Source organism: Aquarana catesbeiana, linkage group LG03 (assembly GCF_042186555.1).
Source record: "Aquarana catesbeiana isolate 2022-GZ linkage group LG03, ASM4218655v1, whole genome shotgun sequence".
In the NCBI taxonomy this organism is placed as follows: domain Eukaryota; kingdom Metazoa; phylum Chordata; class Amphibia; order Anura; family Ranidae; genus Aquarana; species Aquarana catesbeiana.
Genome location: NC_133326.1, coordinates 320,555,326 through 320,578,205, shown reverse-complemented (window position 1 = coordinate 320,578,205; position 22,880 = coordinate 320,555,326). Strand labels below are relative to the sequence as shown.

Below are 22,880 nucleotides of genomic sequence, written 5' to 3'. Positions count from 1 at the left end.
CTTACAGTAGGTGTACTACAGACAAGTAACTAAGGTTCTCTGCACTGAAATGTTGAAACGGCACAAAGCTCAACAGAATCCTAGTTGCCACTGACAGGAGAAAATTATCTGGGATCTCATAACCTGTTTTGATTACATATCCGGTGTTCATTCCTATGTGCAAAGCCATCCTCTTTATCTCATAGGAATCAGTGAGGGGGGCACCAGCATGTCTCCCGGTGACTGCATTGTAAGTGTAAAAACTGCTTTCTTCTACGCTGCCTAGCTTGTGTGCTATGTGCTGTGATGTATCCCTAGACTTGGAGTGAACTGGTGAAAATCTCAGCTGCTCTGGTCAGCGCTCTTATCTGGCAGCATTATATTCCAAAAGATTTATTGGCCAGCTTGCTGGGTACTTGGTTCTCACTGGTTTAACCTATATGCTTGCTGGTCAAGATGTATGCTGGTAAGGTTAGTCCCCAAGTGCCTATGACTGGTTGGGCAAGAAAGCGGTAGGTGTATTCTTGTATGTTATACCAACCATCTATGTCTTGGGATTAATATTCATGCAGAAAGAAGCATTCGTATATGCAAGACTTTATTGAACTGAAATCTACTGGCTACAATTCAAGCTGTGGGTAGCCCTGGATTTGAAAATTGGAATAAGTCAGCTTGAAAGTACTTGGCCGGACAGTGACTGGAAAATACCAATTCGGTTCTGACTGCAGTGACTGTCAGAATCACTGGCAGGGCAGATTTCTTTCGCATGGTTTAAGGGGTGGGGAATGTGGGGCATATGCCTGCCTTCTGGGCACACGTCCCAGAAGGCATACAGCCCTAAACCCAAGTACCAATTCCAAAACCCTGTATGTGCTAAGTCTTGGGTTTTAGGCCTTGTTTGCATATTGCATTTTAGGAACACTGGTTCTTGCTCTGTTTTTTTTTTTTTTTTTTTTTTTTGAGGCAATTCACAGGCTATTTTGCGTGTTGTGCAAAGGGCAGCCCATTCACTTGAATGGGCTGCCCTATGTGCGTTAGTCGTGCCAAAGATTAGACCAGATTTTGGCCCTGAGCCAGGCACAATTTTTACATGCATGTTTTGCCATGTGACAGTAGTGGAAAAATCGCACCATATTTGATGTGCCATTCAGGATGAATGTCACCTCCAATGTATGTCCTAAACGCTCATGATTTGGAATCCTGGGCAGAACTGCAGATTCTGCCTGGGATTCCTAATTGACCATGTTGAATTTTTTTTATTTATTTTTTTCTCTTTACAATGCTTAGATACAGATGGCCTGTATTTTAAAAGTGCTTTCCCTGCTTGTTCAGAATATATACTTTAGAGGTCTCCTTCACTTTTAAGTATGAGGACCACATCCTATATATCTGAGTGCGGTGACCATATGGGGGAGTTTTTGGGCTAGCTGTGGGTATTTGCAAGGTGCACTTTTTTTTTTTTTTTTTTTTTTTTTTTTTCCTCCCCCCCCCCCCCCCCCCCCGTCTGGCTTTTTCTTACCTGTATTATGGCGCATGACTGTGCCATTTCGCCTCTTGGTTCGCCATGGCGCACGTGCATTTGCAAGAGCACTGTTGTGTTCAGCAGTTCAACGGCAATGGTACATGCGGCGGAAATGCACATGCACTGTAGCCTTTATGTGGGCGCACGAAGATTTGTGTTATACGCGAATACAGCCGTGCCCATTTGCCCGGAAACATGCACGCATGCGCAGAACATTCTGACGCACAGCCAGCTTATTTAAGCTGTGTATGCCAAGCATGCGGTGCTTCCAGAAGGCAGCTGGGACACAGAGTAGGCTCTGAACCAGGCATTTGCAGCGGTTCATTTTTCCTTACCTGGTTCACGTGAGTCACCAGGTGTTGCTTGGCAGGCTAAAGGTGCTTAAGCTGGGTTAGAGCACAAGGTTGCTGGCATTATTGCCTCCATCCTGCAGGTTGGCAAAAAGTGTGACAGATCCCCCTTCCCAGATCCTCCTAGTTTGGAGCAGGAATGGGTTGAGGATGGGGAAAAGCTAAAAGCTCAGGATTCTCTGGAGGGCCTGGTGGATGAGTCTGCTTCTGAGCAGTCTGGACGAGATATCCAGTTGTTTGCTTCTCAGTCGCAGAGGCTTTGGATCCAGACTCTTACAGAGATGGTTCATTCTGCCTTTTAAGTTGCCTCTTGCAGAGGTTACTGAGCCCCCCTGGTCCTCTTGGGGGTCCCTGAGGCCTCTTCAGACCACACAGGCTTTCCCCCTTACACCCTCTATTGGAACAGGCAGTGTATGCTGATTGGGAACATCCTGACAGGATTTTAGTTTCTAAGAGGTTTTCCCTTTTTATACCCCATGGATGAAAAGTTTAAGTGGAGCATGCCAGCCATAGATGCAGCAGTTTCTTCCTTAAACAAGAACTTGTCAGGTAGATAATGTACAGGGCTTGAAAGACCCTGTTAAAAAAAATTGGAGTCCTTTAGTAAAGGCTTCCTTTTTCTTTGGCCAGTTCAGCTATTCAGCCAGCTGTTGCAGCAATTGGTATCTGCCAGTCCGTAAACCATCAGGTCAGATGGCCTAACTAGGAGGATGATCTGGCTGAAAATAAGACTGATATTCCTCGAGCGCTGTGTTTTACTGTTGACGCCTTAAAGAATTCAATACAGCATGTTTCTGGTTTGGCTCTCTTGTCTGTACATATGCGCAGACTTTTGGGGTTAAGAACTAGTCAGTTGAGCTTCCTGTGGGGGGAAAAAAAAGCACCAGGCGTTTAAAACCTTGGACTGCTTTCTCAGGTGTCTCAGCACCAAGGCAGGGTCCAAAACTCTCTTCTAAAGCCAGCACCCTCCTTTTGAGGTTATACCCCCACTATCTGGGGGGGGGGGGGGGGCCCTGCAGCACTTTGCAGATATTTTGGAGAACAGTGGTTCAGGACGAGTGGGTCACCTCCACTATATCCCACAGTTACAAGCTGGAGTTGAGAGGGGTACCCCCCTCAAGTTTCTAAGATCCAGCATTCTCTCGGAGCCTCAAACGTATTAAAGGCACTACATCATTTAGTGCATCAAGGAGTGATTGTACAGGTTGTGATTGTACAAGGGGCGCAGGGTTTTACTTGAACCGGTTTACGGTTCAAAAACCAGATGGGGACACAAGGCCCATTTTGGCTCTAATTTTGGCTCAGTATCTACTAATCCAGTCCTTTCGGATGGTCTGTCCACTCATTAGTAGCCTCACTCCAGATGGGAGACTTTCTATCCTCCATCAATATAAAGATGCGTATTTACACATGCCTATCTTTCAGCCTCATCAGAGGTTCCTGTGATTTGCAGTAGAAGAACATCCATTTTCAGTTTTTGGCTCTACCCCTCAGCCTTGCCACAGCTCCCTGGGTGTTCACAAAGGTCCTAGCACCAGTACTGGGTCTTTTAAGGGCCCAATGGATCTTGGTGCTCGGGTATCTGGATGACCTCCTGCTCAGATCGCTCAATACTGGCTCTAGAACATAACATAACCTGCACAATGTGGTATTTGGAAAGCTTAGGCTGCATCATAAATACTGAAGTCAGCCTTGAGAACAGCTCAGTCTTAAGTATTTAGGTCTGATCCTAGATACGGTCCAAGCAAGGGTATTTTTGCCACCCCTAAGGATCTGTGCCCTGAAGGATCAGGTGTGTCAGATGAGGGGCACTAGACCACCCTCTATTTGGCTCTGAGTCTTCTAGGAAGGATGGTGTCTGAGGCAGTGCCCTATGCCCAGTTCCTTTCCAGGCCTATACATATATCTCCTCGGGCACGCTGAAGCCTAAACTGGTGGTAGGATCAGAACCTGCATTAGGGAAAATCCTTCCTTCCTCCCGGTAACTTGGAGAGTACTGACTAGATGTCAGTCTTAGGCTGGGGAGTGACCCTAAAGGGGCTCACAGCATAGAGGGGAATTGGTTGAGGACAGAACAGATCCTGCCCATCAACATCCTGGAGTTACGGGCAGTACATCTGGCACCTACGGTCCTGGATGGTGGAGCTTCAGGACTGTCCTTTGGGGATTCAGTCTGACAATGCCACTGCAGTGGCCTAAATAAACCACCAAGGCGGGACCAGGAGTCGTTCAGCTCTGAAGGTGAACCACATACTAGCCTGGGCAGAAGGACATGTGCCCATTCTGTCAGCAGTCCATATCCCAGGAGTAGAGAACTGGAAGGCAGATTATCTCCGCCACCAGCAGATGTGCCCGCGGGGAAATGGTCCCCACACCCAGGGGTGTTCCAGGAAATTTGACAGCATTTGGTATGGGCAGAGGTTGACCTATTGGCATCCAGGTTCAACAAGAAGCTACAGCAGTTTGTGTCCTGAACAAGGGATCCTCTGGAAACCGGAGCAGGTGCTCTGGTATTTCCATGGAACCAGTACCTCCCTGGTTACAGTCATTCTGGTGGTAACAGCCTGGCCCAGAAGGCCCTGGTTCCCGGAGATTGTGAGACTGACAATATACGGGCCATGGGTGCTTCCACATAACCCTGATCTACAGTCTCAAGGTCATATAATCCACCCCAATTTACAGTCTCTAAATTTGACAGCATGGCTATTGAAGCCAGGGTGTGGAACGACCATGGCCTCTCGGAACCAGTGGTGTCTACCCTAATCAATGCTAGAAAAGCTGTCACTAGGAAGATCTATCATAAGGTTTGGAAGACTTGGATTGCTTGGTGTGAAGCCAGAAAAGGGCATCCTCGGAAATACGTGATTGGGAGAACTCTTTTCTACAGTCGGCTGTGGAAATCAGATTGGCCTTGTACAATCGGAGGTCAGATTTCGGCCCTGTCAGTATTCTGCCAAAGGCCTTTAGCCTCCTATTCGCTGTTCCGAACCCTTATGCAGGGGGCAACTCGTTTGCTTCCTCCATTAGATCACCTATGTGTACTTGGTACTGTCTGTGTTACCGAAACAACCATTTGAGCCCATCAAGGAAATTCCGTTAGACTTGCTGTTGCGCAAGCTAGCCTTCCTGATGGCAGTCACCTTGGCTAGAAGGGTGTTTGGAGTTGGCCCTTTTGTGCAGGGAACCATAATTGATCCTTCACCACGACAGGGTTGTGTTACAATCTGTTCCATCCTTTTTGCTAAAAGTGGTGTCAGATTTTCATTTAAATCAGGACAATTTGCCTTTTTTCTCAGCCTCATTTGGCAGAAGAGACTGCGTTCCTTGGTTTTTCCCAAAGCGTCTTTCAGGACAGCACCTGAGATCGTGACTCCTCCCACTGGACCACAGAAAACGCCTCCTTCCTCCAGATATTTAAAGGGAGGCACCTCCCTACCACACCAGTTTGTTTCCATCGTTCCAGAGGGAACATCTTATAGGGGGAGCCATGATCTTAGGTGATCCTGAGAGACATGGGTTCCTCACCTTTTTATTTTTCCTCATATTTTCCTGTCCTACCAGTGTCTTCAGCAGTAGGTTCGGGCTCCTTTTCCCCCTTGGTGCTCAGGGAGAGCCACTGATCCAGGGACCCGCTCCAGTGCAACGCTGGCATGTGTATCACCGCCATTTTGCGGGGGCCGAGTAGAGTCTCGGCTGCACCAGAAGCGACGCTTCCTATGAGCGGGTTAATAGGTCGATGCCCGACGTCGGTTCCAGCGCTCTGAAGAAACACAGCCTCTAGTGCCCAGACAGGTCCCCGCCACCGGGGGGGGGGGGGGGGGGAACAAAAAAAAAACCTACCAGAAAGACCTCAGGTAAAGGAAATGGGCAGAATTAAACTAACTGCCCCCTACCTGAGCCTTGCTGGTGCCTGTCCTCACCGCTGCAGACACCTTGTCCATGCCAATAGACCTTATTTTGTACAGTAAATGTTTATGGGGGAACTGTCAAATGCTTTTGCAAAATCCAGATACACCACATCTATGGGCCTTCCTTTTATCTAGATGGCAACGCGCCTCCTCATAGAAGGTTAATAGCTTGGTGTGGCAAGAATGATTCTTCATGACTCCATGCTGATGCTAAAGAGTTTTTATTACTAAAATCTTGTATATAGTCCCTTTTCATCCCCCAAGAGCTTTCATGCTATTGATGTTAGGCTAACTGGTCTGTAATTCCCAGAGATGTATTTTGGGCCCTTTTTTTAAACATTGGCGCTACATTTGCTTTTGTCCAATCCAATGGTACCATTCCAGTTAGACTGTCGGTAAAAATTAGGAACAATGGTCTGTCAATTACTTGACTGAGTTCCCGAAGTACCCTCGGGTGCAAGCCATCCGGTCCCAGTGATTTAGTAATGTTAAGTTTCCCAATTCTAATTCTGTCCTCTGTTAGCCATGAGGGTGCTTCCTGTGACGTCACTAGAATAAACACTGCAGTTTTGGTTACTGAAGCCCCCCCAATTCCCTCATAAAGACTAAGGCGAAGAATTCAATACCATCACCATCTCCCCATCCTTTGTAACCAGATGTCCTTCCTCATTCTTTGAGGCCAATATGGTCTGTCCTCCCCTTTTTTTTTTTTTTTTTTTGTTTTTTTTTAATGCATTTTACATTGGAGTTAAGCCATTAAGGACTTTTGTTCGCTCTTTTAAATTCATTACCCAATGGGATGCACTGGCTAATGCCCTTATTTGATGTGCTCTTAAAGCAAACCCATCTCTCCTCTGTTCTTCGTTCCTACAGGTGTTTGTTTTTTTTGCCTTCTAGCAAGGTTCATAGTTTAGGTAAGTTGGCTCTTTTGCAATGCGATTCAGTGTCTTTGTATTTCCCTTGTTTCCTATTTGTAACTTTTATTTTTTCATACTGAAGCCAATTCACCTGTGGTCGCTGTTTCCTAAATTTCCCCGTATTTCCACATCTGTGATCAGGTCTGTATTGTTGGTAATCAGTAGATCTAGTAACGCTTTATTTCTAGTTGGTGCGTCTACCATCTGACCCATGAAATTGTACTGCAAGTTATTTAGGAACTGGCAAGCCTTATTGGGTTAACCAGCTAAAACCTCATGTATTAGCAGATTCACCGAAACAGGAGATTATGGATTCTTTCACTACCTTTGTCCTCCGCAGTAGTCTATATGGAAGATGCTTCAGCTAAAGCAATTAGAATGTCGGCTAGATCAGCAGCCTTAACAAATTTGGCAAGAAGAGCATTGTGGCTGAAAACTTGGCCAGGTGATGTGGCGTCAAGTAAGGTTTGTGGGATTCCCTTTTGGGGTGACCTTCTCTTTGGTCCTGATCTAGATGCCATTCTAGACAGGACAGCCGATGGGAAGAAGTCCTTTCTGGTAAAGAAGAAACAACCCCCAAAGCGCCTTTTTTGACCTTTAAGAGCTCAGAAGCAGGACAAAGTCCCAGAGGAGAAGGAAGAATTGGTCCCTGCAAAAAACTAAAGGCAAGGGCGGAATCCTTTTTCCATTCTCCTGCGCAAGCCGACAAATCGCAATGACTCGACCCCTGCGGATGGGTGGAAGGCTGCAAATTTTCCTTCTGCAGTGGTTGGGCATAACGTCAAATCAGTTTTAACCTGACCACTCTTTCTCAAGGCTAAGCAATAGTTTAGAGTCCCCCCTCCAAGAAGATTTCTTGTGACGAATACCCCAAAGGATCCAGTAAAAGCCCTGGCCATGAAGTCCTTATTGAAAGAGCTGATGCAGCAGGGCGTAGCGGTCCAAGTGCCACCAGGAGAGCAGCAACAGGTATTTTATTCTCACATTTTCTTGGTAAAGTCAACAGGAAAATTCCTGTTGATCCTCAACCCAAAACCTCTGAACAAATCAATCGGGTACAGAAGGTTCAAGATTGACTAACTTTTTTTTTTTTTTTTTTTTTTTTTTTTTTTTTTTTTTTTTTTTTTTTTAGTCAAATCTACTGACCCCAGAATGCTACATGAAGTCATTAGACTTAAGGGGTGCATATTTGCATATCCTAATTTCACCCCAGTCCCAGAGGTATCTCAGGTTGGCAGTAAATATGGAAGGTGTGATTCATCTACAGTTCAGGGCCTTACCATTCGGTCTGTCATCCGTACCATAGATTTTCACCAAGGTGGTGATGGAAGTGTTAGCTCCGCTTTAGGGAATCGCAGTAATTCCCTACTTTGACAGCCTTCTATTCTTTGCCCCCTCAAGGGAGAGGTTACAACAGGACTTAATCAGCATGCAACCATCTGAAGTCTCTAGAATGGATTCTGAACCTTCAGAAGACCTCCCTAGACCTGTCCCAGAAGGTTTGTTTTTCTGGGCTATCAATTCAATAGAACAGACTTTCTCCCGCAAGAGAAGGACAAGGTTCAGTCCCAGTCTCTATGCTTTAGACCAACCAACCGATGACGATAAGGCAAATGTCGGCATTAGGGATCCTGACCTCGACAATGCTGGCTATTCAGTGGGCGGGTCTACACTTCAGGACTCTACAAGCCTTTCACCTAAAGTTGTGGGATCACAGCTTAAAATCCCTGAACACAGAGGTGAAGAGGACACTACAGTGGTGGAGGAATCGGGAAATGCTATCTTGGGGCTTCCCAGTCGAAAGATTCAAACGGATGCCAGCTCTTGGGTATGGGGGGGCCCACCTAGAGGAAAACTTTGCCAGGGAAGTTTGGTCCAAGAAGGAGGCGATAAGGTTGAAGGCGATAGCTTTATCTCTAGTAATTTTTGTGCAATATCTCCAGTGTCACCATGTTTAAGTGTTGACAGACAATGCCATGGGCCTGGCTTATCTAAACAGATGGAGGCACAAAGAGCAAGTCCTTTTAAGTGCTGGCAACAAGTTCTTCTGTGGGCAGAGAAGCACTTGCCATCCTTGTCAGCAATCCACCTAAAGGGGATCCTGAACAGAGTGGCAGACTTCCTAAGCAGGTACCCCATTCAGGAAGCAGAGTGGTCTCTGAATCCAGAGGTCTTTGCAATGATTTCTAGTGTGTGGGGACAGCCAGAGGTGGACCTGTTCGCCTCGAAGGAGAATTCACAGGTTCCTCTGTACTTTTTCTCTGAACCATCTCCACGGGTCACTAGGGACAGATGCACTGGCGCATCCATGGCGATTTCATCTCTGCTGCACTTCCCCCCCATTCCAGTTAATCCCACTGGTATTAAAGCTCCAACAGGAAGGAGTTCCAGTCATTCTAATTACTACTCCATTTTGGCCGAAAAGGGCTTGGTTCTCAACCGTTCAGGGGGTGGCGTCCAAGCCTCATTGGCATCTTCCTCTGACAAGAGTTGCTAACCCAAGGTCCAGTAAATCACCCAGATGTGGCCAGGCTGTCTCTTGCGGCTCAGTATCTGAGGAGCAGCTCCTAAAGAGTAAAAGGGCCAGCACCGGTCAAGGGTTTTCCCTAAGTGGGACCTGTCGCTAGTCCTGCAATCCCTAGCAAGGAGTCCATTTGAACCTCCTAGGAGCAGCATCATTTAAATGCCTCACTCTTAAAGCTGTGTTCCTGATCGCCATTACTTCAGCATGCAGGATCAGTGAGCTATGCGCTCTGTCAATTAGGAAACCCTACCTCTCAGTGTTTCTGGATAGTTATCCTTAGGACAGACCCAAAATTCTTAAGGTAGCCTCAATGCATAATTGTTCACAGGACATTGTGCTCCCAACCTTCTGTGCTAACCCATCGGGGGAGGAGACTTTTTCATATGTTGGCTGTCAAAAGGATTTGGTTATGTTACCTAGAAATAACAAAGGCCTTTAGACGCAGACTCGTTGTTTGTCCTTTTTTCGGGCAACAAGAAAGATTGCCAGGTTTCTAAAGGATCATTAGCCAGATGGCTGAAATTATCCATCCTGGAAGCATGCTCGCATGCAGGTTTGTCTCCACCAGCTGGAATTCGTGCACACTCAACCAGAGTGCTTGCAGCCACTTGGGCAAAAAGAGCTGTGCAACCCCTGAACAAATTTGCAAGGCAGCAACGTGGTCAAGTTTTCGCACCTTTGCAACATTACAGGCTGAACCTTGCATCTGCCAACAATCAGGCATTTGGCAGGAAGGTCCTACAGGCTGTTCCGCTCTAAGGGGGTAAATCTGTTATCCTCTCAGGTGCTGTCCTGAGACTTTCAGAAAATTCAAGTTAGACCTACCGGCAACTTGTTTTCCATAACTCTTTCAGGACAGCAAAGACCCGCCTTATTAGTTTTATGTACTATGTTGTGACAAACTTATGTTTGTGTTCCAGCTGGAGCAGGAGGTTCTCTTCTACAACTGAGTGGTAGGGAGGTGCCTCCCTTTAAAGATCTGGAGGAAGGAGGTGTTTCCTGTGGTACAGTGGGAGGAGTCACGTTCTCTCGGGTGCTGTCCTGAAAGACATGAAAACAAATTACTGGTAAGTTTGTGTGGGGTTTTTTTATTTTTTTTCTTCAATCCAGGATGAGATTCCTCCATCCACAGGATGAAGCCATCTTCCTCACTGACTTTGTATTATGATAGACTCTTTGCTACCAGAATACACTGATCAGTGGTTGCATCTGCTGATCAACAAGGCTTTTCGACTTTCCTGTTCAACAGAAGTCAATCTCCTACTTTTTGTCAAACAAGGATGTCCAAACATGGACTGAAATTCCCAAAATCCCTGCTGAACAGGCCAAATTTAGAACCATTTATGGCCAGCTTAACCCTTCCTTGTTCACAATTTTTTTTTTTTTTTTTTTTTGGCTTTTAGATCATGCATAGTAAATTGATGGAAAAAGTGAAACTTTTTGTAATTTAGCACACATTTTATTTTTGCCACCAGTAGACACATCTAGATTGTCCTTTTGATAGTTCATACGTTGGTTAATCTTCATTGTGTATTCTTGGAGATGGGTTTTCTCTAACTTCCCCCCTTTTTAAGTAAATAAGTGGACTCTGGGCAAATGCTGCCACTTTTGCATTTCTAAGAATATTCAGCCCTTTAATATATTTAAGCAAACCTTTTCATAGGCGAAACTTAAAGGGTGCTATTGCTTTTCTGTGGTGAAAATTCTAGTTGCCTGGCTGTGGGTCCTTTTGCTGAGGTATGGGCAGATTTAAAACGGTCCTTTTTTGCAGGGTGGAAACTCTGCTGTTAGTACAGTCATGGTATGTAGTGGAAAAGAACAGTCATTGCTAAAGTCTGGTAATATGGGTGAAGTGGGAAGATTTATGGGGGTGCTGAACCACCGATCAGTTATAACAACTTACCTAATGATTCTGTACATGTCTCTTTAGTATTCATTTGCTCTAGCAGTCCTTACAAATTAAAGCATTTTTATAGGTTGGAGAGTGATGAAGCTGTTCTGCAGAGGCGGCAAAAGCAACTAGACTATGGCAAAAACACAGTTGGCTATGGATGTTATCGTCAACAGGTACCCAAGTAAGCCAAATGGAATGTATCTGTTCTGTTTTTCTTTTTCTTTCCTATTTTCTGGTATACTGCAATAGTTCAAGAACCCCTTCTTCTTTTTTTTTTTTTTTTTTTTTTTTGGGTCATGTTGAAGGTTTTTCATTTCTGCTCTACAACAGAGTTTATGCATTGTTCTATTAACACCAACACGAAGAGGCTCTAAGGGATCCTAGCGCTATGAATCATAGATATAGGGGAAAAAAACAAAACTTTCTGTATTACGAACGATGTGGCAATGCTACAGGCATAAATAACTGACTTTTGAGGCCATAATATTTTTGTAATGATACGTGTGTTTGTGAATCTTTTGCAAGGTCTTTTTACCTTGCTTGATGGGGGTTTATGTGGGAGTGATGCACACTGTAACTAGAATTTGTGATTTGTCTTGAGAAACTCCCATGCAGCATCTTGGATATGTAGCATGCAATAAAAATCCTATCAATGAGTCATGCAAAGGACTGTCCGATGTAGGGTTGCACCGATACCACTTTGAGACCGAGTACAAGTACTGATACGTTTAAGTACTCGCCATTACTTTTTTTTTTTTTTTTGTCATGTGACATTAGCACTGATAGGTGGCACTGATGAGGTGTGGCCTGTCAGTTTTTTTCTTTATTTCTTTTTTACAATTTTATTTAAAAGAATAAATAAAATTGTAAATAAAAATAGGGAAAAAACTGACAGGCCACACCTCATCAGTGCTACTGTCGCATGACAATGTGTTGTTTTTTTTTTTTTTTTTTTTCAGCCCTGTTTGGTGGGGTGCTTTGATCTATCAGGGGTCTAAATAGAGCCCTGACATCTCCCCTTTGAGACAGAGGGGACTGAGGACACAGATTCCCCAGTCCCTTTTTCTGTGGCCTCAGCTGTACTAAAGATGAATGGACAAGAGACAGAGGCTCCTCTCCATTCATAAACTGAAGCATTGTAAACAGTTTACTCTGCTCAGTTATGAAAGGACAGTCAGTGATTTTCTGACGCTGTGTATTCAGAAAAGGAAGGATCCGGTAAATGACAGATTTAATGGTTCCTTCCTCCGCTCTCTATCCTGACAGAGCTGGGGTAAGGGAGTGGAGAAAAACAGATGGGGAGCAGAGGAGGACACAGAAGGACATGGAGGACATGGCGGGGGACCTTGGGAGCACAGAGGACATGGGACAGTCGGACAATCGGCACGGTGTTGGGAGCCATTACAAGCACCGATGTCCCTGTATAGCTTTCAATAAAGCGGCTGAAAGCCACGAGAGGGAGAGGAGGAGAAGCGGCTGTCTGCTACTTTTTTTAAATCTCTATCTTTCTCCACACCGATCATCCCTGAATGTCCAGGTATTGGATTAGGCATCGGAGCATTTGTACAAGTACTTGTGCAAATACTCCGTACTGATACTAGGATCGGTGCAACCCTAGTCTGATGTAAGACTGGTGCTTTTTGTTTTTTTTTTTTTAATCCTGAACTTAACCTTACTTGTATTGATGTTACACTAAGCTGTGCGTTCCTGGCACACTTTGTGCCTGAATGACTTGAGTCCAGTGCGCAGGAGGACCCCCCCCCCATCCCTTCTCACTAGCAAATCGAGAGGCCAAAGACATGGCACCCAGGGAAATGAGGACAGCAGCTGATGAGGGATGTAATCAATGCATCGCTGGAAGGTCAAGATGAGTATATTCACAAGTTTTGTTTCTATAAGATGTATGCTGAATCTTAACCCTTAAACATGGCCAGTGAAGTGACTAGCCTCAAATGATACCAAGAGATAGAACAAATCCTCCTACATTAAGTTGTACTTGTTTAATCTGCTATCCTCTACATCCATTCAAAGTCTAGAATTTATATAGCGCTTCAGAAAGCAGGGGGTGGGGAGCTGAAATTACTCTGCAGAGCTGATTGGAGGGAAGGAACACGCACCCTTCACACACAGGGTAGAGTGACAGCCTTAACTCTGTTTCTGTCACCTTTTAAGTCCTTGGTGTCAGGAAAAAATGTCAGAACTGACAAGCAGATAGCCGAAGAAAGAATGAGGCAGCGGAATCGAGAAATACTTGGTGCTCTTGATTGAGAAGTATACGCTATAGAGCAGTGATCTCCAAACTTTCTAAACAAGGGGGCCTGAATACTGTCCCTCAAACTTTAGGGGGCCAGATTTGGCATTGGTGGGAGTTAACTAGACCCCATCTTCAGTATTCGAGGTGGAATTTTGCCCCATCATTGGTGTAAAAGTAAATATTTGAAACTTTCCACAACCAGCAGAGAAGGCAAAGCCAATAAAATGCCATTTTGTAGTTTTTAGACCATCTGATTCAAGCGGCAAACCTTTTATGTACTAAATGCAATGACCAGGTAGTTGTGGAAGTTTTGCCTTGTATAATGCAGCAATTGGTGGTTTTGCAAGACCAATTCAGCTCTGTAATATGCTGACTGAGTCTCCTCCTAGGGTTCTGTGTCTCCATTCATCTGATCAAGCTCACTCTTATGAAGGGGAAGAGTTTGAAACTAGCCTTAAAGGAGAGAGCTGGTGCAGACGTGGCAAATTTTTTTTTTTTTTTCTTCCACTGAAGAAACAAAAGAATCAGTTCTATAGTCACAGCATATGCTCATTTTATCAGCATTGGAATAGCAATGCAAACTGGTTATTTTCTTGAAGCCAATAAAAGCTTACAAACTTCAAGATAATTCAGAGCAATAGGAGTATGTGAGAAATAATTGAAATCAAAGTGGAAATGAATGTAGCCCCATTATCTGTGAAATGCGTCCATTAGCTTGCATAGTGTTGCGCAGTATTATAAAAGTATTCCATATTGGTCATCCTGTCTACTGGCCCCTCCACAACCTGGAATATATAGTATATTGTATGTATTTTTTTTTTTTTTTAACAGTATCTCACAAAAGTGAGTACACCCTCACATTTTGGAAAATATTTTATATCTTTTCATGTGACAACACTGAGGAAATGGTGGGAGTAAACGAGATCGGCTTGTATAAGTGTAAATTTGCTGTCCCCTCAAAATAACTCAACACACAGCCATTAATGTCTAAACCGCTGGCAACAAAAGTGAGTACACCCCACATTTTCCCTCCCGGTGTCATGTGACTCGTTAGTGTTACAAGGTTGCAGGTGTGTTAAATTTGGTGTTATCGCTCTCATTCTCATACTGGTCACTGGAAGTTCAACATGGCACCTCATGGCAAAAAACTCTGAGGATCTGAAAAAAAGAATTGTTGCTCTACATAAAGATGGCCTACCCTGAAACTGAGCTGCAGCATGATGGCCAAGACCATACAGCGGTTTAATAGGACAGGTTCCACTCAGAACAGGCCTCGCCATGGTCGACCAAAGAAGTTGAGTGCACGTGCTCTGTGTCATATACAGAGGTTGTCTTTGGGAAATAGACATGAGTGCTGCCAGCATTGCTGCAGTAGTTGAAGGGGTGGGTGTTTAGCCTATCAGTGCTCAGACTATACACAGCACACTGCATCAAATTGGTCTGCATGGCTGTCATCCCAGAAGGAAGCCTTTTCATAAGATGATGCACAAGAGCCCGCTAACCGTTTGCTGAGGACAAGCAGACTAAGGACATGGATTACTGGAACCATGTCCTGTGGTCTGAGACCAAGATAAACTTATTTGGTTCAGATGGTGTCAAGCGTGTATGGTGGCAACCAGGTGAGGACAAAGATAAGTGTGTCTTGCCTATAGTCAAGCATAGTGGTGGGAGTTTCATGGTCTGGGGCTGCATGGGTGCTGCCAGCACTGGGGGGAGCTACAGTTCATTGAGGGAACCATGAATGCCAACATGTACTGTGACATACTGAAGCAGAGGATGATTCCCTCCCTTTGGAGACTGGGCTGCAGGGCAGTATTCCAACATAATGACCCCAAACACACCTCCAAGATGACCACTGCCTTTCTAAAGAAGCTGAGGGTAAAGGCGATGGCCTGGCCAAGCATGTCTCCAGACCTAAACCCTATTGTGCATCTGTGGGGCATCCTCAAATAGGTGGAGGAGCACAAGGTTTCTAACATCCACCAGCTCTGTGATGTCATGGAGGGGTAGAAGAGGACTCCAGTGGCAACCTGTGAAGCTCTGGTGGACTCTATGCCCAAGAGGGTTAAGGCAGTGCTGGAAAATAATGGTGCCCACACAAAATATTGACACTTTGGCTGTGAGTTATTTTGAGGGGACAGCAAATTTACACTGTTATACAAGCTGTACACTCACTACTTTACATTGTAGCAAAGTGTCATTTCTTCAGTGTTGTCACATGAAGATATAATAAATTTACAAAAATGTGAGGGGGTGTACTCACTTTTGTGAGATACTATGTGTATGTACATTTATGCGCTTGTGATTTTTAGAATTATTTTTTTTCTTTGTCAAAGAATTTTGCCCCATTCTGGGTTGCAAAGCTGTGGGTGGACACTTGACACCGCATGGATTGGTTCATTGAACAGAATGTATGTAAACCTTCTTCACCTTGTTAAACCCATTGTTGTAAGTGTGTACATATAGATATCCCATCTACCCTTGGGCTCCATGCATACTGGGCTTTAAAAAAAAAAATTTCCCCTGTAATCATCCTAATGTGCATGAACACATAGGATAACCTTGAGCTGTTTCTACAGGCAAAACAAAACTCCTGTAGAAGCAGTGATTTTTAACCACTTCAATACCAGGCCATAGTCAAATGAAGTCCACAGATGGGATCTCCCATCCTGGGCAGGTGTCAGGTGACATCCTCGGCTTCTCGCTGCTCCTGAGGGCCCGTGGAGATCGGGGATGAGCCGTGTCCCTCGGACACAGCCCATACCAGATCCGTGTAAAGAGCCAATAAAAAATGGCTCTTTACCACGTGACCAGCTGTGTCCAATCACAGCCGGTCACTTGTACTGTCCATGTGCACGGCACTTGTACGCGCCCCTAGGGTGCGCGCAGAGATGCGATCGGGGACTAGGCTTGTCACCCTGACACAGCCCAGCCCCGATCACAGTAAAGAGTCAATGAAATTGAAATGAAATGTGAATGAAATGTCCAATCACAGCCGGTCACAGGATGTTGACAAACTGGTAACGAGTTGTTACCGGGTTCTCCTCACACACTGATCGTGTGGGAGGAGGAGATTGTGGTAACAGCTCGTCACCGCTTAGTGTACACCAATCACACTGATTGCCCCCCAATAAAGAGGACCTGCCACCACCCATCAAAGTACCTGTCACAGTCCATATGAGTACCTGTCTGCAGCCTATGCCTCATAGAATATACATTGGGGTGTTTGCTTTCTAAAATGGGGTCATTTTGTGGGCAATTCCACTTTCCTGGTGCTCAAAAGTGTGATAGGTAGGAATTAAATGAGATGTGTAATTTATGCTCCTAGCACACCTGAAGGTACTACTTCAGTGTTGGCCCTCTGTATGTGGACTGGCTGTGTAAAAGTCACCCACACGTGGTATCTCCATACTCAGGATTAGTAGCAGAATGTGTTTTGGGGTATAGTTTTTGCTATGTACATGCTATGTGTTAGAAATGTATCCTTGTAAATTGACAACTTTGTGTGTAAAAAAAATAAATAAAATAATTAACCGTTCAAAAGAATCATAATGCTTCATATAATATACGTTGGGGTGTTTGTTTTCCAAAATGGGGTCATTTTGTGAGTAATTCCATTGTCCTGGTGCTCCAGGGCCTTAAAGTGTAATAGGAAATTAGAGGTGTAATTTATGCTCCTAGAACACCTGACAGTGCTCCCAGCATGTCTGACCTCTGTATGTGGCCAGGCTGTGTAAAGGTCTCACACATGTGGTATTGCCATACTCAGGAGTAGCAGAATGTATTTTGGGGTGTCATTTTTGCTATATACATGCTTTGAGTTAGAAATATCTTATAAACTGACCACTTTGTAAAAAAAAAAATATATAAATATATATATACATTACACATTACACATTACACATTTACCTATACCTTTTTAATTTTTCTTTCCATGTTTTCTGAAGACTTGTGGAAAAAATGAATCGTTCAAAAGACTAATTAGGCCTCAAAGAATAGACGTTGGGGTGTTTGCTTTCCAAAATGGGGTCATTTTGTGGGTGGGTAATTCCATTGTCCTGGTGCTCCAGGGCCTTCAAAAATGTATTAGGTCGTTAGGAAATTAGAGGTGTAATTTATGCTCCTAGAACCCCTGACTGTTCTCCCTGTATAAGTCACATGCATGTGATGTCGCCATACTGGGGAGGAGAAGCAGAATGTATTTTGGGGTGTAATTCGAAGTATGCATATGCTGTGTGTGAGAAATGACAATTTTGTGAAGAAAAAAATATTCTTTTCCCAAGAATTGTGGAAAAAAATTTCAACTTCAATGTATTTAGTAAAAGGCATGGTGAGTTTTTTGGACTGTCTACTTTTCTGATCAATTTTCAATGATTTGCACCATGGCTTGTAGACTCTATAACCTTCAGAGACTAAATATCCACTAACCCATGACTAGGCCTTATAGGCTGAAACGCGTCAACTGACTTAATCTGTTCACTGTGGCTATTCAATAAAATGAAGCATTTTTAAAAGCAACAACCAGAGTGCAGATCATTCTAGCAAAATGGTGACTGAACCGTGAGTTTGACACTTTCTAGATCACTGGGGGCCTCCCTAGAGTAAACTTTTTTCCAAGGTATTTGAAGAAGGGCAGTTTGGGTGCTCAGTTAAAAGTAGGACGTTGCTCATTTAAGTTTTGTTTTTTTTGTTTTTTTGTTTTTTTTTTTTTTTCCCTTCTGCCCATTCTCAACAAGGGTGTTAAGGAAAATCTGAGAGGAGTGGGAGGGAGTCCTTGCTGGCCCAGGAGAGTGAGGTTTACTCAAAACAATTCTCCCATGCAGATATGACCTTTTTCAGGGACAAAAATCTGCATCCAAAGTAGGGAAAATCTGACTGCCTGGTGCTTTCAAGCTGGGACCCTCAAAAGGAGGTCCCTGCCAGAGTAATCTCCACTTTCAAGGGTAAGAAGGTCGATTCTTTGAGTGCTCCAAATTTTTTCTTTTAAAATTTTCTTGGGGCTAGACCTGGTGCTAAATCCAAGCACCATAAAGTTAAAATTTCAGCATTCTTCCTTCTGTTTGGCTGACAATCCATACATCAAACTATTTGTTTTTCATTTATTTCAGGTACTTGTATAACGCCATCAATTTACGCAGTGCTTTACATAGTGGGGATGGAAAGTATTTAGACCCCCTTAAATTTTTCACTCTGTTATATTGCAGCCATTTGCTAAAATCATTTAAGTTCATTTTTTTTCCCTCAATGTACACACAGCACCCCATATTGACAGAAAAACACAGAATTGTTGACATTTTTGCAGATTTACTAAAGAAAAACTGAAATATCACATGGTCCTAAGTATTCAGACCGTTTGCTCAGTATTTAGTAGAAGCACCCTTTTGATCTAATACAGCCATGAGTCTTTTTGGGAAAGATGCAACAAGTTTTTCATACCTGGATTTGGGGATCCTCTGCCATTCCTCCTTGCAGATCCTCTCCAGTTCTGTCAGGTTGGATGGTAAACGTTGGTGGACAGCCATTTTTAGGTCTCTCCAGAGATGCTCAATTGGGTTTAAGTCAGGGCTCTGGCTGGGCCATTCAAGAACAGTCAGTTGTGAAGCCACTCCTTCATTATTTTAGCTGTGTGCTTGGGGTCATTGTCTTGTTGGAAGATAAACCTTCGGCCCAGTCTGAGGTCCTGAGTACTCTGGAGAAGGTTTTCGTCCAGGATATCCCTGTACTTGGCCGCATTCATCTTTCCCTCGATTGCAACCAGTCCTGTCCCTGCAGCTAAAAAAAACCCCCACAGCATGATGCTGTCACCACCATGCTTCACTGTTGGGACTGTATTGGACAGGTGGTGAGCAGTGCCTGGTTTTCTCCACACATACCGCTTAGAATGAAGGCCAAAAAGTTCTATCTTGGTCTCATCAAACCAGAGAATCTTATTTCTCACCATCTTGGAGTTCTTCAGGTGTGTTTTTTTTTTTTTTTTTTTAGCAAACTCCATGCGGCTTTCATGTGTCTTGCACTAAGGAGAGGCTTCCATCGGGCCACTCTGCCATAAAGCCCCGACTGGTGGAGGGCTGCAGTGATGGTTGACTTTCTACAACTTTCTCCCGACTGCATCTTTGGAGCTCAGCCACAGTGATCTTTGGGTTCTTCTTTACCTCTCTCACCAAGGGTCTTGTCCCCCGATAGCTCAGTTTGGCCAGACGGTCAGCTCTAGGAAGGATTCTGGTCGTCCCAAACGTCTTCCTTTTAAGCATTATGGAGGCCACTGTGCTGTTAGGAACCTTAAGTGCAGCAGAAGTGTTTTTGTAACCTTGGCCAGATCTGTGCCTTGCCACAATTCTGTCTGAGCTCTTCAGGCAGTTCCTTTGACCTCATGATTCTCATTTGCTCTGACATGCACTGTGAGCTGTAAGGTCTTGTATAGACAGGTGTGTGGCTTTCTTAATAAAGTCCAATCAGTATAATCAAATATAGCTGGACTTGAATGTGTAGAATCATCTCAAGGATCAGATGAAATGGACAGCACCTGAGTTAAATATGAGTGTCACAGCAAAGAGTCTGATTACTTAGGACCATGTGATATTTCAGTTTTTCTTTTTTAATCTGCAAAAATGTCAATTCTGTGTTTTTCTGTCAATATGGGGTGCTGTGTGTACATTAATGAGGAAAAAATGAACTTAAATGATTTTAGCAAATGGCTGCAATATAACAGTGAAAAATTTAAGGGGGTCTGAATACTTTCCGTCCCCACTGTATACATTGTACATTCACATCAGTCCCTACCCTCAAGGAGCTTACAATCTAAGGTCCCTAACTCGCATTCATACATACTAGGGACAATTTAGACATGATCTAATTAACCTACCAGCATATCTTTGGAGTGTGGGAGGAAACCCATGCAGGCACAGGGAGAACATGCAAACCCCAGGCAGATAGTGTCGTGGTTGGGTTTCGAACCAGCGACCCTTCTTACTGCTAGGTGAAAGTGCTATCCACTACACCACTGTGCCAACCACTACACTACTGTGCCACCCAATTTATGAAGACCGCCTCCCTAAAATCTCTCCTGGGTATTAAAAGGATTGAAGAAAACCTTTTGAATCTCTTGACTGAGCCTCTCCTATTCCTGACAATCAGACCTAGCCATCTCTATGGAAAGAGGGGGATATATTCAGGCTTTCAAAACGTAGACCTTGCCATATTCCAGGGGAAGATTGTCCTCTTGGATGCTTCCTGCATTCCAAAGGTAGCGTTTAATTTCCATCGCTCAACTAATCTTATGATTCCCTCTTCTCATCCTAATCCTTTTGAGGACAAAGACCTTCACAAACTGGATGTGATAATGTTTGCTCAGGTACCTACAGATCACAAAGCTTTAGAGGAAAGCTAAAAATACATTCAGTTCCAGGGGAAAAAAAGCTTACCCAGGCAATCTATTGTAGTTACATAGGCATTAATAGGTTGTCTCTTGAGAAGCAAAAGTAACATTATACCAGGTCGATCTCTATCTCATGAGCTTGGGATGCCTTAGCTACAAAGTATCAGATGCACTACATAGTAAAGTGTTTTTTTTTTCCCTCCCCGTCTTTCAGGACAGCTACCTTGAGACCTTGGCTCCTCCTCTTCCTGAGAAACACTGTGCCAGCCCCCATAAATTTACACCTCCCCTTGCCAGCCTCAGTTATTTGTGTTCCCCCCCGGTGGGGAGACACTGTGCTAGGAACCAGGCCTAGGCAGTCTGGGAGACTGGGGGCTGTATTTTTAAGAGTCCCTATCCAGGAGACGGGTTCTCTGTGGCAGCGGCAGGCTACTTACCAGCCACATATCGTCCACCTCCCCCACTTCGCCGAGCGCTGGTGGAAGTCTGGGGGAGGGCCCTCTTTCACAGCTACAGGGCTGTTTGCAGGAGGCGTCTCTGTCCCCCCTGTACAGCGTACAGGCCGCAGTGGAGCCGAGCGGGTCGGACGGCGGGTGACGTCATTTCCAGCGGGGGGGGCGGATGTGCGTCCATTGACCCGCGGCTTCTGGTTCGCGCGGTGCTGATAGAGGGCCGTACACAGGCTGGAGAGGAGTTTCACTGCACAGGCGGTGTGAAGACTCCACAGGCCGCCCACCAGCATGTCAGAAGCGGATGCTCAGATGGCGCTCAGCGATGCCAGCCTAAGGTAAGGGTACCCTGGAGAAGGGTTCTCCCTCTACCTAGGCTCTCCCTCCCCCTTATGGTTCCTGCAGGGGGGGAGGGGAAGGAATCCCTCTAGGTGGGCGGGGGGGGCGAGAGACCAGGCCCCTCATTTTTGAGGAGGAACTTGACTCTCCCCATGGTTGTATTTCTGTGTGAGGTTTGGTGGGGATATTGATTGGTCTTTGTTTTTTTTTTTTTTTGTTTTTTTTTTTTTTTACATGTTTTTCAGAAATCTTCTGAGAATAAAATCCCCACATAGCTCTAAGAGAAGATGTGCCTCCTGTAGAGATACTCTAGGGGAGGCTTGGGAAAAAGGTCCTATGTAGGGACTGTATTGATGCATTAGTTAATGAGAGAGCATCTGAACAGGAGTCAGGGTTAGCAGCATCGGTCAAGGAATTATCCTCAACTTTCCAATCTTTTAAAACCCTGTTTGAAGGGTTACAGGTTCCCCTTAAACCCTCACCTGCATCGCAGAATACAACCCCGCTTTTGGCACAGGACTCTGCATCTTCCCATCCAGGGGCCACTACTTCAGCAGAAGGAGTGGCGGGCACTTCCAGAGAGGAAGCTAGGGAGGAACCAGACAGTGCTACCTCCGGTTCGCAGGATGAATCGGAGGGGGGGGGAGTAGGGACGGGGAGTGCAGAAGGCCCTCAAGGTACAAGTTGTCCCTTGATGAGGTAGAGGATCTCCTAGGGGCTATCTACACCACCCTGGGTATCCAGGAGGACAAAAAACCCTATCTCTCCATGACCAGATGTATAGGGGCTTAAAGGAACAGGAAAAAAGATTTCCTGTTCATGAAGACCTAATAGATACGGTGAAAAAAGAATGGCAGGATCCCGAACGGAAACCCTTCTTTTCTGGGTCCCTAAAAAGGAGATTCCCTTTTTCGGACGATCCTGCCTCAATCTGGAACAAGAACCCCAGATTGGACGCAGCATTCTCGCAAGTGTCCAGACACACAGATCTGGCCTTCGAGGATCTTGGAGCTCTGACAGATACCATGGACAAGAGAATTGATTCCCTGTTTAAAGACCTGGGAATCAACTCTAGGTAATCTGAAACCAGAGATGGCAGTCACGGTGGGGGGCCGAAACCTCGAGCACTGGCTTACACAAATCCAGGCTCATATTGAGGCAGGTACGGCAAAGGAGACTATTTTGTCGTCCTTTCCAACAATTCTAAGAGGCGTAGCATATATAGCGCTGCTTCGGCTGAGTCAGTGCGCATGTCAGCCAGGACGGCCGTACTTGCCAACTCAGCCAGAAGAGCCCTCTGGCTCAAAACATGGCCAGGCGACAATGCCTCAAATTAAACTTTGTGGCATTCCGCTGACCGGTGATCTGC

The 22,880-nt window shown here is 44.9% G+C and overlaps 1 protein-coding gene across 3 annotated transcripts in view; it reads left to right on the top strand.

The window, feature by feature from the left end:
• LOC141132234 (oocyte-specific histone RNA stem-loop-binding protein 2-like) overlaps positions 1-22,880 on the top strand; it is a 104,524-nt gene that overhangs the window by 63,963 nt on the left and 17,681 nt on the right. For 2 of the 3 annotated variants that reach the window (XM_073620424.1, XM_073620422.1), the window contains exon 5: positions 11,177-11,275. The exons of the other annotated variant lie outside the window; for it this stretch is intronic. In XM_073620424.1, the coding sequence (XP_073476525.1) occupies positions 11,177-11,275 (99 nt within the window). The remainder of the gene's footprint in view (positions 1-11,176; positions 11,276-22,880) is intronic. 3 annotated transcript variants of the gene reach the window in all.